This window comes from Grus americana, chromosome 2 (genome assembly GCF_028858705.1).
Source record: "Grus americana isolate bGruAme1 chromosome 2, bGruAme1.mat, whole genome shotgun sequence".
NCBI lineage: Eukaryota > Metazoa > Chordata > Aves > Gruiformes > Gruidae > Grus > Grus americana.
In genome coordinates, this window is record NC_072853.1 from 113,027,525 (window position 1) to 113,045,258 (window position 17,734).

Consider the following 17,734-nt stretch of genomic DNA (forward strand, 5'->3'; position numbering starts at 1 on the left):
ACAGTTTTGAATTGTAATACACAGAATAAGGCCACAGAGCTTTTTGAAATTAATCAGGAATTCTTTCTTCTTAAATCAGTTTTCTGCCTGATTGTGTCAAAAACCCTTACTGCCTAAGTACCACCATCATGCGCTCTCTGTGACAGATGTACATTTGGTCCTAGTCTGGTTGCTTCTTTTAACATACTCAGACTGAGGCTTTGCTATTTCCTACCTTGACTTAATTGATTTCTGTTTGGTTGGGTTTTTTTAAGAGTACTAGAGATTTTGTCTTATTCCTAGAAGATGCATTGTCCTTAAACAGATGCTTCTTATCACCTGTTGGATGTCCAAGACTTAAGTAACCATCATTTAAGATCCCAAGTTGTTTTATGTGTACCTGACAATCACTTAGCTCTTACCTCCTAAACACCTTCAACCTCATATGATCATAGTCCATCAATAAAAAACCTTTAGTTACCTATTTTTAATGTTTTTCATTATGTATAACTGTAAATTATGTGTTACACAAAGCTTTAAACAGCAAAATTGTGTGATCTTTGTCCAATTTGTGTTGACAGTAAGGTGAAAGTGTGCAAGTGGTGGAAGCAGAGGCAAGTGATCTAGAAGCAGTACAGAGCTGCTGTTTGATCATGCAAGTATGTGGTTAGGAAAGCCAAGGCTGACCTGGAGTTGAATTTGGCAAAAGATGCCAAGAGCAACAAGAAAGGATTCTGCAAACCAATCAGCAGCAGAAAGATGACTAGGGAAGACCGTAGAATGGGGCAGGGAAACTGGTGACAAAGAACATGGAGAAGGCAGAGGTATTTAATGCCTTCTTTGCCTCAGTGTTTACCAGGAAAGACAGCCTCAGGAGTCCTAGGTCCATGAGACTAGAGGGAAAGTCTGCAGCAAGGAAGACTTGCCCTCAGTGGAGGAAGTCAGGGAGTGCTTAAACAGGATAGAGAAAAGTACCCATCCTTGTAGTAAAGGAGGCCAACAGTATTTTGTGATGCATTAGGAGGAATGTTGCCAGCAGGTTGAAGGAGGGGATCCTTCCCCTCTAGTCAGCACTGGTGAGGCCACATCTGGACTACTGTGCCCAGTTGTGGGCTCCCCAGTACAAGACAGATACGGACTTATTGGAGCAAGTCTGCCACAGAGATGATTAAGAGACTGGAGCACCTGACACATGGTGAGAGGGCAAGACAGGTGAGACTCTTCAGCCTAAACAAGAGAAAGCTCAGGGGGATCTTAGCAATGTATATAAATACCCACCAGGAGGGAATGACCAAGAGGGACCCAGATCCTTCTCAGTAGTACCCACTGACAGGACAGGAGGCAATAGGCAAATTTTCCTGACTATGGGAAAAAACTTTTTTTTTTTTTTTTTTTTCCCTGTGAGGGTGGTAAAACTGTTGGGGAAAAAAAAATGAGTTATCAACCAGTTCAGAGCAAAATGCAAGGAGCCCTGCCAATCCTGGCTCCTTTGAAGTCAACAGGAACATGCCAGGCTGGCATAGTAATGCCACTGTTGAACAGCTTATAAACTGTTGACATGGTTGCTGCCTCACAATTTTTCTATAGCAGTTTTTGAATTGAACTAACTCACTTAGCCTTTCAATTTACCTTAACTGACATCAAAATAATATACTTCTATATAACCACATGACTTCTATAACGAGTTGACTGAATAAAGGAAATAATGAACAGAAGTAACTGAAAGTAAAATACCTGTTATTGAACAGTACACTATATGAGGAGCAATCTTTTTAATGTCTTCATAACCTAGACCCATTTCAGCCAGTTTCCCAGGAAGGTAGTTTTCCACAAAAACATCAGACACTGCTGCAAGCTGTAGAAAAGAAAAGGATGAGTAAGATTTGGTAACGAGCTTCCAAAAGTTCAATAAATCCGTCATGTAAATTTCAAAATTTCACTAATCAAAATGGCTCCAGTCTTTCTGACGAAAGAAAATTTACAGACCTAGAGAGATATTTTTTGGCCTGTTAGACTGTGCATCTCTGCCAACTACATATTAGAGATGCTGTGTATCTAGAAAGACGACTGACAAATTCCTAAAGCGATTAGACAAAACTGTAATATAATTGTACTATCAGTATCACATCAATTTCCCATGACTTAATGATAGTTTACAGAACAATCACCACCTTTATATCTGCATTTAGCTTGAGAAAAGGTGAGGAGAAAGAATGCATCTTTATCCTTCACACCTTCTCTACCTTAGAAATAATTTTATAAGTTGTTTTTCATTTTAAAATCATTGATTACAATTACTGTAACAGAGGCCATTTATCTCACTTCCAGTATGTAGAAGCAGAATAGGGAGCCCAAAAGTTTTATTGGGTTAAACAACTTAAAGTCACCTCAATTAGAATAGTGCTGTCAAGCTCTGCAATATGATTTTCGCCATCACATCTAAATGAATGACCTAGTCAAAAAATCTACTGAAGTTAAAGATTAACATATAACCTTGATGGGCTTTAAATTACATTTTTTTGTCCTTATAAAAGTTATAAATCGATATACATATACATATTTCAATAGGACCAATACTAATAAAGAACTGAAGCAAGAGAACTACACATTAAAAGAGAGATGCATGCCTTGGGGGAGTTATAGAGGTTTTTTTGCTTAGTTGTTTGACTTTTTTCCCCCCCCAGGAATTTAAGAAACTACTCCCTGACACTCCCTGTTTGTGCACACATTTTTAAGCATAACCTAAAACATTTAGTTTCTTAATGCTATTTGCAGCTGATCAGAGTCACACTGTCTGAAACTATCATGTAGCTGTCTGATTAATATATACAGTATATTAGACCAGCTTCTACAAACTGGTGTCATCGTAACAGCAAGTCACAAGTATTTTTGTTCTAGCATGTAGGCTGTTCATCTGAATATAAGGCCAAAGAAGCTGCCAAGCTAGCAAGTATTTAACAAGACAGACAGAAACTGATTCTTATTCAGACAAGGTGGCACACAATTTATGAATGGTTTAATTGGATGCACAGAAGAGACACTAATAACATTTACAGAAACTAAGTTCAGCATATGGTGAAGGCGCATTTCAAAATACGTTATTAAGCATTTTTAAAGTGGGCATGTCAAGAACCTGTAGGACTATAGTAAAATCAGCCTCCAGATTCTAAATAAGCATTGCTGGGTTTCAATGTGGACAGCTGGCTAGTTTGTTAATTCATGATACCATAGAAGTGAAGAGAACATAACTTCATGGAAGTTATTAAAAAAATAGCCATTTGTCACAAGAAAGTTCTCAAAAAGATCCAGGTTTCCACAGAGCTAAAGCATTTGCTAGTAAAAACAGAAGTAGCTCAGACAGATCTACAGCTGTGCTAATCCTCAGCACAGGACAGCAGATCAAGCCAAAGTAAGGTAATGGGAACACAATAGGGGCAAGCTATTTGTTCTTTACTAGTATGACTTTACGAAAAACAAAGTTAAGGGGTTTTTCTTCTCTCTTTAAATCTTTCACAGTTCATACATAAATACTTCTCAAATTGGTAATACTACAGCTTAAGCTTAATTCATTCAAGACAGAAAAATCGGTTACAGCTTGTGTATTGCTTTTGCTGGGATTTTTATAATCTATCCAATTTACAGTGAATGTATGGGGTTAAATGGTTTAAGAGTTGTTGTCCATCTCATACTGAAGAACTGTCACCTCCTACAAGCCACTGAGGAAAACAGCATGACATACCATACTGTAACGTAAAGAACACCATACCTCTGGACTTGGCAACATACATGGGATGGTGACAGTGCTAAGTGAGGATACAATGATTTGGGCCCAGTTTAGCAGTGTATATATTCTCAGAGAGAAATGAACATGAATTTTCAAGAAATCCTATAAGTGCTGTGTCAGCTCTGCCGCTAAAGTTTTCATGACACTTGGAAATACGTCTTTAACGTATAAAGGCAGCAGCCTGTGTATAGTACTTTTTTTTGATGCTCACTGAACCAAGCATAGGTACCCAGGGTTCTGCCATTGTGGAGAACTGGATTCAAACTTTGATCTAGACAAACTGTATGTTCTCAAAACTCAAAGGGATTTTGAGTGTCAGTAGGATTTTAAGTCCACTGTCAACTGAAATTTCACACTTTGTCCTACAAATCATCTGAACATACACTTGTATTTTAACCTCTGCTAACAGAGCAATACAACACAGACCTGAGTTGGAATACTATATATTCCAGATAGGACACCATCTATGCCTCAGGAAAGAAAAAAGGCATCATACATGCCAAACTAGTCATTAAATTGACTAAAAATAACAAATAATGGTGCTACTAACTTGATAAAGCAAGCTATTCTTAATTTTTCAAGGGGGTTTGGGGTTGGTTTTTTTGTTTGTTGGGAAAGGGATTGTTTGTTTTTTCACAAAAACTCCACACAGAGGAGAGTGTGTATACATACACATATAAACATATATATACACACACATATACATATTTATTTGTGTGTATATATATGCGTATGTTTGCTTTATCACATGAGAAAACATGTAAGAGACACTATAATAGACCCATTAGCTAAGGTAATGGAAGGGAAGGAGTGCCATCTGCTCCCAGCCAACTGAATTTTCCTAAGTTGTTCATGAATAAATTCAAAAGTTAGTTAGTTAAGGCTAAATACTCAGGAAAGAGGTACCCTCAAGGTTCTTAAGACAAGCTTCTGACAATAACTGCTGAATAATGCTCTAAAGAGATACTGAGCCATATTACAACAAAAGGATGTCAGAGCATGGGACTGGTGCACATACCATCACTGAAGAGAAAAAAAATAATTTTCATTCAGGAAGACATACAAATATTTGGAAGGCAGTTAACAGTGAGCCTAAAGCATTAGAAAGGAAGACAGGGCTACAAGTGACATAGAATAAACATAAAAAAGACAAAGAATAATTTTGTGGAAATCATATAATTATGAAAGAGCAGACCCTTAGACAAGTATTTTGTAGTGCTGTGCCAAAGGAAGAAAAGCAGACAGGACTCCTGATTAACAGATTTCTTCAGCTAACCTGATACTATTGACTGAATTATCAAGGCTGTCCTTTTGTCATATACCTGAAGACTCCCTACTCCTTTGCTTTTAATAAGATTCTACATTCTGAGATTTGCCCTCTTCTGTCTATATGGAATTTATGGGGAGGAACAAAATTTATTCTAACCATGCTATATTTCTTAATAAAAAATTATAATCTTATTACCTTTTTTTGTAGGGCTTAGGACAAAATTCATATTTATGTACGAGTAACCAGTGTCACAAACCTGAATTTCTTCTTGCCATCAATTACTTTACAGACAGGAACACTGCTTTTCCTAGTAACAAATACATTGCTGAACAGTGCTCAATTCTATACACATCTGTCCTGATGTTACCAGGAGACAGTTGACAACAAAAAGCCTGTTATCTATAACTTTCCTTTACATCTTCTGTGGCGTTTTGTCAAAAAGAATAAGTTATATTCTGGTTCCATCTGAGATGCAATAATGGAATGTCAAGACCTCTGCACCAAATACTTCCAAAAACTATCACTAAATCAAGCAGAATGATGAACAACTCCACAAGTAGAGTCACATTTCAATAACGCCTCATCACTTCAGTCTGCAATGCTGCCATATCACAGAGAGGGATGATATTGATTCAAGGAACAGAAAGCTGTAGTGGTTATGAAAGCAGCTTTAATAAAGGATAGAAATTATTTAAAAAATTACTTGGCAACAAGATTGTCTGGCCTCATTTTTAGGTCAGTTCTGCAAATCTTGCAGTTGCTTTCTAGTTTTTCCATGAGTTAGGTTTCTCATCACAGCTTTATCTTCACAAGGGAAAGAACTTTGTCACAGGAGATGTCCATTTCCACAGCTAGTGTGATATTTAGAGTTATTCCTCCCACTTGAAATTCCATAACATCACATCTTAGGAAATAATTCTCATACATGCTTGACTAGTTCAGTGACATCAAGCTAATGGAAAAATTAATATTGCTGCTGGCAGGAACCATTTGTCTGTAGCTCTAAGTACTCTTACTGCCAGCTATCCTATCTTCACCATCATAATAGCTGTACATTACAGTGGTACAAGAGATCTTACCAGGAGGAAAAGAGTAGGAAGCCCAGCACTGAGCTGACAGAGAGGATGCTGCTCTTGCATGAGGAAGAAGAAAGTTGCTACTTTGATTTAAAAAAAATCATGTGGAATTTGAACTCAACCAGGCACCTGAGCCTCAAGGACAAAGATTATATATTGCAATTCTTAAGTCACCAGCCACTCAACTACACAGACCATAAAAAGGTTCTCCATATTGCAGAAAGAAAGTTATACATTTAAAAACAGAATCAAGCAGTAATCTTCCTGCACAAACATCAAGAAAAGTGGAACTTCCTAAACACAAATAGTGGCAGTCATATCAGAAGCTTACGCTGAAGCCATCTTTTCTCCAGCTCATCCTGACTCATAGGCCCAGCTCCCTTTAACTCTTCAAACAGGTCAAGCCCACGCACTTGTAATCAGTGGACATTTTGGGTAGAGTAGGGTTGGGGGGTTTTTCCACCATTTTTAAAAGCCAAATAGCAAGGAACAAAGTTAGTCTTCTTATGCAAGAGGAACAATTTTTACAGCCCTTATTTAGAATACAACTAGTTTATCCAAAAATACATCTGTGTTATAACATGAAAAATTATTCCAAATGACAGTGTCTGTTTCCAAAACCTTTAGAAGATAAACATATGGCTTCATAACAAATCAACAATAAATGTTTCTGTTCAGCAAAGAGAAAAGGCACTGCACAATCCTTAGCTTATAAATGCCAAAGATTTCCATATGAAGTGTCTTTTAAAGAGCTGACAGGAAGAAAAAAGGTCAAAAGTATCAGACATCTTAATCTACTTCCATTTCATGCAATATTCCCAACAAAAAAATATTACCAGACAAATTCCACCTATTGCAAGACACATACAGCCTCACTGTGAAAACAAGTGATTGGAACTGATAGTGAAACAAAGAGTAACAGAAGCCAGCTCACCACCTTAGATATGTTAGTACTGCAAGGCTAAAAACACAGCACTAGCAAGTAGCAGGTCTTATGTTTCTCAATAAATGAAGAAGGGATGGCAAAGAACAAGTGTTACAGAATGTGAAATGTGATACTTTTATTAATTTTTTCCAATGGAAAATGGATCACCCTTAAAACACCCTTACATTCTGAACTCAAATACTGAAAAGAAACAAATATTAAATTTGACCTACAGGACAGTATTTCTCAGAAAGATGCACAGCAACTGAAGTCACAAATACACTGTAACATTCAAAAACCTGCGAATACTGGAGCCCAGTATCTCCTCTATGTAAACTGCTCAGTGACTTCATATCAGTCCAGTCTGAATCTTTCTAATGAAGTAGTACACCCAAGATCAAATATATCCAAGAGCACAGAGGCTATATACTGTAATTTAACAAACTTACTGCACACATACATATTTTTAATTATCAGATATCAAATTAATATTTGAAATGCAGAGTTTATTCTTTATTACTCAGGATCAAAAGAATACAAAAAAGGTACAGTTTGCATGCTATCACAACCTACCTCTCTGATTAGCTTTACTCCTTTTGAATCTTTCATGTTGATAGCTATACTCTGGGGACAAAAAAATAAAAATACAACAGTAATTTATGTGAAAGCCCTCCTGGTGATTATCAGCCTCTTCTTAATGTAACCAACAGTCAAGTTTCACACTACAGCTAAACCAAATAAGTAAATTTTATACACATTCCACCGCCCCCTGCAAAAAAAAAATTCTGTTGGTAAAGCAAGCTGAACTGCCTCACCAACAGATCAGACAAGCACCAAAACAAATTTGACAGATGTGCAGCTAGGAGCTGCACTGAAGTCTGTTCACTGTATGTTTGCACAGCACCTAGTATTGCAAGTACACATGGGGACACCAGAAACATTTGTTTCAATGGCAACAAGCCATTAAACAGCTCAGACAAGTCATGAAACTTCATCTTAAAGTTTCACAAACTACCTTTAGCCAACCTAACTGTGGTATAATGCCTGCTCTCCTCCAGCTGCCAGCTGATGCAGGTCAGCTCTGCTGACATACCTGAAAAAACTGATCCTTCAAATAAAATAACTCTTACTTTCAGCAGGGTTTGTTTTCAGTCCATTTGCACCAGCAGCTGAGGACTGACAGGACCACTCTTGCTTTTTGAATTTGCCTCAGCTGACCACAGCACTGTACCAGAGGTTTGCAGGCTTTTTTGTTCAAAAGAACTCTGTTTTTCTCCTGAAATTTACTCATTATAGCTCAAGGCAAATGTAACTATTGCTCCATGTTAAGAATCAAACAAAGAAGTGTTATGTCTTCACTTCTAATTACAGAAAACATCGGCTAATGTTCAATACAGCTCTCCATTTACCTTTTTATTTCTATTGACACTGAGAAAATAAACACTTTCTGTTCCAGCAAAAGGTGGGCCCCAGGCTCGAGTATCATCACCAGCTCCTGAAAGAAATACCATCACATTTTTGTAGTTGTCCAATATTTCACTTACAACAAGCAAAAAGAATGAAAAGTTCTCTGAGGTAATATTTAAACTCCCTAAGGCAGGCAGGAAAAAATTAGTTTAATACACATATTTTAGGATATTTATGTCAAAACAACTAAAAGTGAGTGATTAAGCAAAGTGAACACAGCACTTGCTAGTGCTGGGATTCCTTTCAGGTTTTAAAATACAAATATACAGCCACATAACACCAATGTATTTGGGGGTTTTTGGTTGTTTTTGTTTGTGAGGTGGTTTCTTGAGGGTTTTTTGTTCAGTTGGTTGCTGCTTTTTTTTTTTTTTTTTAACTTCAAAGCAAAGCTACGATGCCATTCTTTTAGGCAACCCAGAAGAATTTAGAAGCTCTTGCCCTGCACTGAGTCACACGATGCACATGGTCAATAAGCTATTGCTGAAACACTCTGGACACAACATCAGGATACCACTAGTCAGCAGAACTTGTAATCTGCATGTTGCAGAACAACAGAAAAAGCACTTGCTATAGCTGGTGCGATCCCCCACCTCCAGCCCTTCCAGAAATGCTCTTGCCTTACAGAAAGGCAAGATGGCATTAAAGCTGCTGCAGATACTGATGTCACTGTATCATTTATGTTTAATTTCCAATTTTAAATCATTCTTAAATGTCATGAAGACTGGCAATTTATTTTAATTAGAATTAAAGCTAAATTTAAATTCAGATATAATCATCACCCTCAGTGCTAGCAAGTATACGCATTCCCGTATCTATTTCTATATCAAAACTTTATCTACTTGTTAACTACATGTGACTGAAAACTTTCCTTAGTGAGGCAACACAGAAGACTCTGATAGTAGCATAGATACAGAAACAAGCTGAAGGACCTTTGATCTTACACAATAGCCATCATCATAATTATGCTATACACTACAGTAACACAAAGTCTACAGCCATTTAAGATCCACTGTGGTGGAACATATAAATTATTCATCAACATTTGTACTATTTAGTATCTCAAAACTATTTTGGTTCAAGCAGGAAGCTTGGGGGGGAAAAAAAAAATCTCTTCTGTATGTTACCACTTCAAGCCATTCAAACAAAATATTTCAGTAATACCCTCCATGTAGGACACTAGTGTGGCTACCATCCTTTATGGATTAACACTCCTGTGCAAGCAGGCATCCTCTCACAGAAAGAGCTGATTATTCACCTTCTAAAGTGTTTGAAATTCAGATTTCTCAGGCTGCCCTTCTTCAATCACAAAACAAAACTCTAAGAGCTGAAACGCAAATCTTCAAAACTGTTACTTCATACTTAATCATTGACATTGCTCCATTCCCACTAACTAGATACTTGGAATAATACCACTGTCAGTCTCATCTGACAGTACAAAATTGATGCAGCTTCTGCCCTGTCACAAAAGTGAAAATGTTTCAAGCAATGGTGAGTGATTAAGGATGACCCATAGGTTGATGTGAAAAAACTTGTTAGACATTCAGTATTTTGTTAAGTGTTCAAATATTCAATATTTCCTATTTAAAAATATAGGGATTATAATATGGTTTAGTATCTCAAGAGTGTAATTATCTTCACCAGTTCTTTTCAAAACAAATAATACCAAAAGAGAGAAACTTAAAACATTGAAACTTAAAGAAGGAAAAAATATATGACATAATGTGCAGCTGCTATGGCATAATTACATGCCTCAAATGCATAATGATGCATAAAACTTAAAGCCAAATGCAGGGAATATTTCTAAAAAAAAGAACCAAATGCCGTGCAATTTGTTATTATTCTCGTATGGTCTTAAGAACTAAAAACTGTAGTTATTCCTTAGGAATGAAGCAATTTTTACCATTACCCAATCCTCAACAACTCCTTGTATAAGAAATGCATGTGCTGAGTGGAAGAATAACCCACTGTGTTAAGCTAAAATACAAAGATAAAATCCTATTTATGAAGCTAATTACCCAGAGTCCAATCAGACTCAGGAGGACCTACACAAGTTTCTGCATCTGAAAACACATACTTGAAGCTTGTTAACCTCAGACACTTTCAGCACTAGCATGAACATTTTAATGCAAGTTCAGAAATCTCCCTTTTCCAATGAGCTCCCATCTCCACCTATACAGGAATATCAGATCCTGGACTTTTAAAGATACAACTACCTCATCCAGAAAATAACTTTTGTTCACTTTGCACAATTCCAAAGAAAGATTTCTCCAACAAAGTAATTTTAAATTAACCACCTGAAACTGTGCTAGAACATTAAAATTATTCTTAGGAAAAAGTTGATATGGTATACCAAGTCACCTTATACTCTACCAGTCAAAATGCTTGCCATCCCCACTAGATCAGTATAATATTACACAAAAGCAGTAACAAACAATGTATATCTTTTAAATGCTCATATTACCTTTCTTCCTTGTAATAATAAAAATTAAAAATTTCTGTTTCCAAAATTAACATGCCTGTCATTTTATCAGTATTCTAATCCTGAGTAGTAAGATGTATTCCTATTTAAAATTATCTAAGACATTTGGCTCAGAGGGAACTTAGCTGAAGATTCTGAATTCACAAATACAAACAACACTTTTTCCATAATTCTTATATAACTAATTGCTGGAAGGATTTGTATGTTTATCAAATTTTGCATTTCAAACACTACTGTTAAAACCGGCTTTAACCCTCTCACCACATTACAAAAAACATTATATACCCAAGCATTCACAAGCCCAACTTAAAATCTAAGCAAACTCCAAACAATTCAAACAAATTCAATTTATTGCATTTGAGTGATGGAATAAGGCACTTTAAGTGATGACTCAGTATGCTTTTGTACATCAATATTTGAAAAAGTTACCTAACTTACAACTTCAACCTTCTCACACTTTTCTAAACATAGACATAGACTACTTCTGATCAAAACACACATGCACAGAACACCGTATCAAACTTCAAGCGAACAGATCACACATGTATAAGCAAACCTACTAATAACTAGTTCTCTACTATACCAGAAACAGTACAAAGATGCAAAATGTTCCCAAAACTTGAAAACTGCTGGCTCAAAAAAGTATACAAATAGCTGCAAAATTAATTATTTCTTAGCACAATACCATACACACATTGTCACCAAAAACACACCAGCACCAAATAAACATAGTATTGTCTTTCTAAATACTTCCAAAAGTTTTCAGTCTTGCTTTCTCGGTCAGGTATTACTTAAAATACATAAACAACTATTTGTTAAGCTACCCCACATTCTTATTATATCTAAAATAGATAAATAAAAATCTTACCTGGTCTTTCCACTTTGATAACTTCAGCCCCTAGATCTCCTAAATTCATTGTGGCAAAGGGCCCTGCAAGCACCCTGCAATATTAAAAAAAGATTGTTTTCTTAGTTTTTCTTATCAGAATATTTACATCTAGACAGACTGTTCCAAGTTACAGACAAAACACAAACCTTGTTAAATCAAGAATTTTCACACCATCCAATGGCTTTACATTACTAGCACCTGACAAGAAACAGAAAACAGTAACTTACTCTTGAATTTTTTTTTTTGTAAGATATGTTTCTCATTGGTAGTCTGAAACACTGTTTTTTTTATGACACTCTCCCATCATCCTCCCTCATCTCCCTTCCCAAAAAAAGGATAATAAAGCTTTCTGCACAGGTAGGTTATTAGGAGTATATTACATTAGTAAAGCCTTTCAAAGTTGGAAAATCTTATGGTTAACATTGCAGAACCTATTCTAAACATCTAGCAATTCTACAATAAAGCTACTTTTTAGAGATATTTTGATATTTGCCTTCCACAAACACTCATATAGCTTTTAAAGACTACTCTGAAGAAAGATCCACTAAAAGCATAGCAAGCAACATCAGAATGACACAAACTAAAACTACTGGGTAGCAGACCAATGTGAAGCGCAGCATGTATCCTCACAAAGTGTTTTGACCTGTGTAGACTCACACACTTTCATCATACAAAAAAAAAAAAAAAAGAATATCTGCATTCCATAAAAGGAGGTTGTAAAACTGAAAACAATGCATGAACCAAGGAAATACTTTTTCTAACTTTAACTTTCAATGGCAGTCACACATGCAAGACAACCATGAGGAAATCACAACGCTTTCATCCTTTCCCTCACCCTTTCCAACCTTACTAGCTCCAAGAAACAGCAGCAGTGGCAGTAAGCATCACAGACAATGCAACCAATCTCATAGATTAGACCACAGTTTTGCCAACTATCTCTCGGGTGACTTCAGGTTCTCTTCTGCTAACTCAGTGTCTTTAACTGCAGGGTGGGGATGTAAACTCTTCACTACTCCATGTGGATACTAATTTCATTACTATTTGGAAGGTGGTCTCAAAAAAAAAAAAAGCACTTGGCTGGTAACACCACAAAAATTACACAATACTAACTTGTGGTAAGCATCTCTTTTTGGTGTTTTTCCAGGTAAGAGAAAGATGTAAAACATGGGGGGAAAAAAACAACAACAAAAAAAATCAAACAAAAAACCCCACCAATTAATTAAGGCATAGACTTTCTTACAGAACAGGAAGAGAAAAGAACCACAGTCCCTCAAAATGCGCAGGGCAGTGTGCTGTGTCTCCCAAGTCATGCAACTGTGAATGCCTGTGTCAGCTGCTCCACGCTGCCTCCCTCAGACCTGAGCAACCCTTCAGTCATCCCCATAACTCTCCCTCCTACCTTACTGTATATATGGTAAGAAGGAAATAGGTATAGATATATATAAAAAAGTAAAAAGCTAGCAAGATATGAAGCAACATTGGGAATTGAAAGCTTCTGCTAAAATGTTTTCATTCACTGTACTGCTCTCAATGAGAACGCTTGCATCCCATTCGTCATCTTCAAGACATTTTCCCCAATTATTACCAGTCACTCCAGAAGGATTTGAGTTTAATGACTTTTGGGTTTTAATACAATATGCAGACCAAGCAGCACGTCTAGGAGTGGCCATGTATTTTGCACATTTCAAAGCCTTTAGGAAAACTTGGGCTGCCATCTCTCTTCAATGCTGCACACATCAGTGAGAGTTCCAGGTGTTGGAAAATACTCGTGCTAGTGCCAGGTAAACACCACAGATTCTCCTGCGTAACCTCAATTTTATCAAGTCAGCTCTAGTTGAGCAAACACTTAAGCATATGCTTGTCTGTTAAGGCACTGAGTGCACCATTTGCTTCACAATGGCATTACTATGCATTTACACAAAATATGTAAACAACAGCTTTACTGAAGAGCACAGCTCCCTAAAAAAACCAAAACATTTTAGTTAACAAAAATGGTCTATCTTCCTCTATTCTTTCCACACTTTTTAAAGCTGCACTCACTCAGTGGTTCACTCTCCTCCTGAGCCAGCATTTAGTGTTACTTACATTTCTCAGAGATACACTACCAGAACAGCAGCAATTTTTCAGAGCTAACAGGTTCTCTACCTGTGGCTGAGTTGCAGGAGCCATAAAGGTATTTCTCAAAGAAGCCTATAAAGTGTTAAGATTAGCCTGTAAATATGCATTTAGCCTGTAATTAGGCATTTATGCATAACTAAGACTGATGAACCCTTATAATTATCATATCACTCACATTATGGTAACATATAACACTCCATTCAGGGATTAAGACTCCTCTATAGTTGGAACAGGAGAGTACAATCCTTGTACGAACAGACCACTGTGAATTTTTTTTTAAGGCTGATAAATAATGCTGATGTCCACAATGATGAAGAAATGCATGAAAGAAGAGAGATCAAAACTTACTTTCGAAAATCTGAGAAAAAAGAAAGTCTCTTCAAACTAGAAAAACACATATATTCACAAAACAAAGTTTATAGGACCTAGATTTGCATTCCAGCAAGACACTAATTTGCTGAAACAATTATAATAGCCTTCTGACGATCAGAGAAACAGCAGTTCTGGTACACTGATCCTGTGTACCACAGTGCTACCAACCCCTTATTGCAGGGACAAAAAGAAACAGAACCACACCACAAACAGATGAGATCAGAATTGATCAGTGTTGACTAGAAGCATCTCCTGGTTTTCCCCCCTCTCCTTGGTAGCCTCCTATCAGGCACATACCCAAAGTTAAACTTTCCCCGCAGAGTGTTTTTTGTTAGAATTCTGGCTCAATAGGCTAAATTGTCTAAAATTCAACTCACATTTTCTCTTGTATTTTTGCTTTTAATTATTCTAGTAACTCGATGATTTAAAGAAAAATCCACTCTCGCAGCTCTAACTATAGCTTATTTGTAATCTCTTTATTCTCATGATGCTCAAATTTACTGTAAATTACACAGCAATATGTATCTTTTTATAAATAACTTTGATGACAAGTAAGTAGATACACTCATCTCAACATGACTTAAACTCTGTAGTTAAGCTCAGTAGGTTGTCCCAGGGTTGGTCCTGGACCAACAGGGAGATCATTCTACAGAACAGGAATTAATTTTCATGTCTTATTCCCAAAAAAAGCTTTCCTTTATACTTGTGACAGAAGGCAGCACTGGGAAGAGAGCTGATTAGTATTTTTGCACCATTGCAAGTTAACAGTAAATAAATAGATTCCATTCCAACTACATTCAATTCCAAAGGACATCATTCCTTAAGTCTATTGCCTCTACTTTGATTGCACAATCAATAGTTTTAATTCATACATGCAGTTATGATCAAGTCCATCATTACTGTGGATTAAATCTCTATCAATAGGTACACTCCAACCAGGGACACACTTGGTGTGTTCATCTTGGGGAAACAAAACTCCAAACTTCCTCTGATTCTAATGCAATCAACACAATTGTTAATATTTTTCTATGTTATTAAATAACAGAGAGCTGAAAGCCAGAGGAAAATTACTTCATTGCAGCTTGGTTTTATTTTTCTTAATTAAAAAAAAAACAAACCTGTATGAAGTTAATTTTGTAATCTGAGGAAAACCAGGCCTAGAACCAGACAGCAGGCACTCCCCCCCCCGCCACCCCCCCCCCCCCAAAAAAAAAAATATTAGCTGGAGCTGCCAGAGAGCTGCTGTGCTCCCTGCCGCAGGCGAACCAGAGCGGCCGGCAGCGCGGCACAGCCGTTGTGCAAAGTCCATCGCAGTCAGGCGCGGCAAAGCCCCGCAGCCCAGCAGGGAACGGAGCAGCGGACCAAAGCTATACAAGCGGCCGCGCTGCCCCTAAGCGACCCCGTTCGCCACCCACCCGCCCACAGCCCCACGATCTCACTCTAGCGCCGCAGGCCCCGCGGTGCCGTGCAAGGGGGGCGACAGGGCTGGCAGCGGGCTCGGCACCTGGCTACGGGCACGGCGCAGCCCCGTTCTCCTCAGAGAAGGAGGCCACGGGGCCGGACCGCGGTGCTGCGAGGGGGCTGCGGCAGAAGCCTCCCCTCAGGTGTTTAACATCCCTCCCGCACCCCCCCCCCCCCCCCCAGCGGAACGGCTCCGGCCCCTGCCCGAGCCGCTCAAGTGCGTGTGGCGCCGCCTCAGAGCCCCGGCGGGACTTAACGGGCACAGGGGCCCAAGGAGGCGAGGGAAGGAAGGGGAGGCTGAGGAGGAGGAGGGCGAGGGCACGGCGCAGCTACCTGCCGGGGGAGCGCCTCCGCCCCACGCCCCGCCGCCGTTGCTAGGGGAGGCGGAGGCGGCGCTCAGAGCCCTGGAGTAGCGCGGTGAGGCGCTGCCTCCGACAGCTGCGGGACACGGGCTTCTCCACAACCCGCCGCCACATCGGCACCTCCTTCTTCCCAGCCCTGCGCGCAGCATCTTCGCACGCCGCCGACCCGCCACTCGAAGCAACGCCGAGCGCCTCAGCGAGCGTCACGAAAAGGTACGCACTTCGCGACACCGCGCATGCACCTCTCACCACCACCCCTTTCCTCCTCCCGCACCCGGGTGGAGCGTTAAATTGTTCCCGGGTTGGGGCGGCGCGCAGGCGCGGGGCGTAGCCTCCCCGCCGGCGCCGTCCCCGGCTTTTCCCGCCGTGAGTCCTGGGGCCGCTGTCAGTTGCTGCGTTCCTTCCTCCGTGGCGGGAGAGTTCGTCCCTGCTATAAAGAATTCCCGGTTAAAAGGGTGTCTCTCCTGTTTTTCTTAGTGCGTAGGGGGCTGGACTTTATCAAGCAGGGAGGTGTCTTGCAGGTGTTGCGGCAGTAATTCCAGCTGCTGTGTAAAAACCTCAGTATTCATGCAAAAATAGACAAGGTTTTTTTGCTGCAACACCTAGTTCATGGACAAGCCGATGGTTGATGGCTAGAAAATTGTACTTCCAATTCGGTGCACAGACTGCAACATACAACGTTGCCAAGATGGAATAAAAATAAAATATCCCCACAATGGTCTTCTGCGCTTACAAGGTAGGCATTCTACTGGGTGCCGTTAAACCCTCTCACTAGCACGGGGTAGGTCCTAGATCTCAGTTTTATTTCATTAAAGGTGCAATATTGCTTACACTCTAAGCCATCGCTTCAGTTGTATATAGCTATGGAAGGGTTAACCTGAATTGACCTTTAAGCACTTCTTCTCCAACCTAAGGACTTTCAGACTATTTTTAGTTTGTGTTAGGACAGAGCGGAAGGCTTGTTACAGGAACACCGTGGTGTCTTCCTGCTCAGCAACGGGATAAAAAAGCCTGCACAGAGGTTCAGTGTTTATGAGAAACCTGCTGTGAGGATAAGACGACAGCTGCATCTCAAGAATAGCTGAAACTTCTGACTGCTTGAAAATGAGCATTACGGACAGCACAGCCTTAAGCGTTGCATGTCAGACGTCCTGAATGCTGAGGAAGAATGTAGGGAAAATCATCTATGTGATGCATTTGTTGAGTGGACACGCTATGTATAATGAAAAGTATGACGTGGGTGCTTAAAATCCTAGAAGTAATTAGGATTTGTCAACAAGGAATGCATCAGCAAAACTATCCCAGTATAATGTGTGTAACAATACATATTTCTAATTCGTTTTGTGTGAAAAGGGTTTAAATTAAATGAAGCCATCCTTTTCTGGAATACTGATCAGACAGAGAAACTGATACTTACGTTGATAAACTCTCTTGTGTAGACATGGCATTCCTTGTATGCTTAATAATTATAGAAAATTTGTCTTCTAGAGAAGATAAAACAGTAAAGGATTAGAAAAAATTTAAGTCAGTAGGTTTAGTCTCTCTCCATTTT

At 38.9% G+C, this 17,734-nt stretch overlaps 1 protein-coding gene across 7 annotated transcripts in view; it reads right to left on the reverse strand.

Annotated features, from left to right (window-relative positions):
• The window catches only part of SUGCT (succinyl-CoA:glutarate-CoA transferase), a 346,273-nt gene extending 329,830 nt beyond the window's left edge, over nucleotides 1-16,443 (reverse strand). For 6 of the 7 annotated variants that reach the window (XR_008575765.1, XM_054815788.1, XM_054815787.1 and 3 more), the window contains exons 1-6: nucleotides 16,154-16,443; nucleotides 12,016-12,067; nucleotides 11,849-11,922; nucleotides 8,444-8,529; nucleotides 7,608-7,658; nucleotides 1,714-1,834 (exon numbers count right to left, since the gene is read on the reverse strand). Coding sequence is in view for 6 of the 7 variants with exons in the window: in XM_054815788.1 (XP_054671763.1) it covers nucleotides 1,714-1,834; nucleotides 7,608-7,658; nucleotides 8,444-8,529; nucleotides 11,849-11,922; nucleotides 12,016-12,067; nucleotides 16,154-16,331 (562 nt within the window). In the remaining variant the exon portion in view is untranslated. The remainder of the gene's footprint in view (nucleotides 1-1,713; nucleotides 1,835-7,607; nucleotides 7,659-8,443; nucleotides 8,530-11,848; nucleotides 11,923-12,015; nucleotides 12,068-16,153) is intronic. The other variant, XM_054815789.1, reaches the window with a different exon arrangement.
• Nucleotides 16,444-17,734: the final 1,291 nt, after the last annotated feature.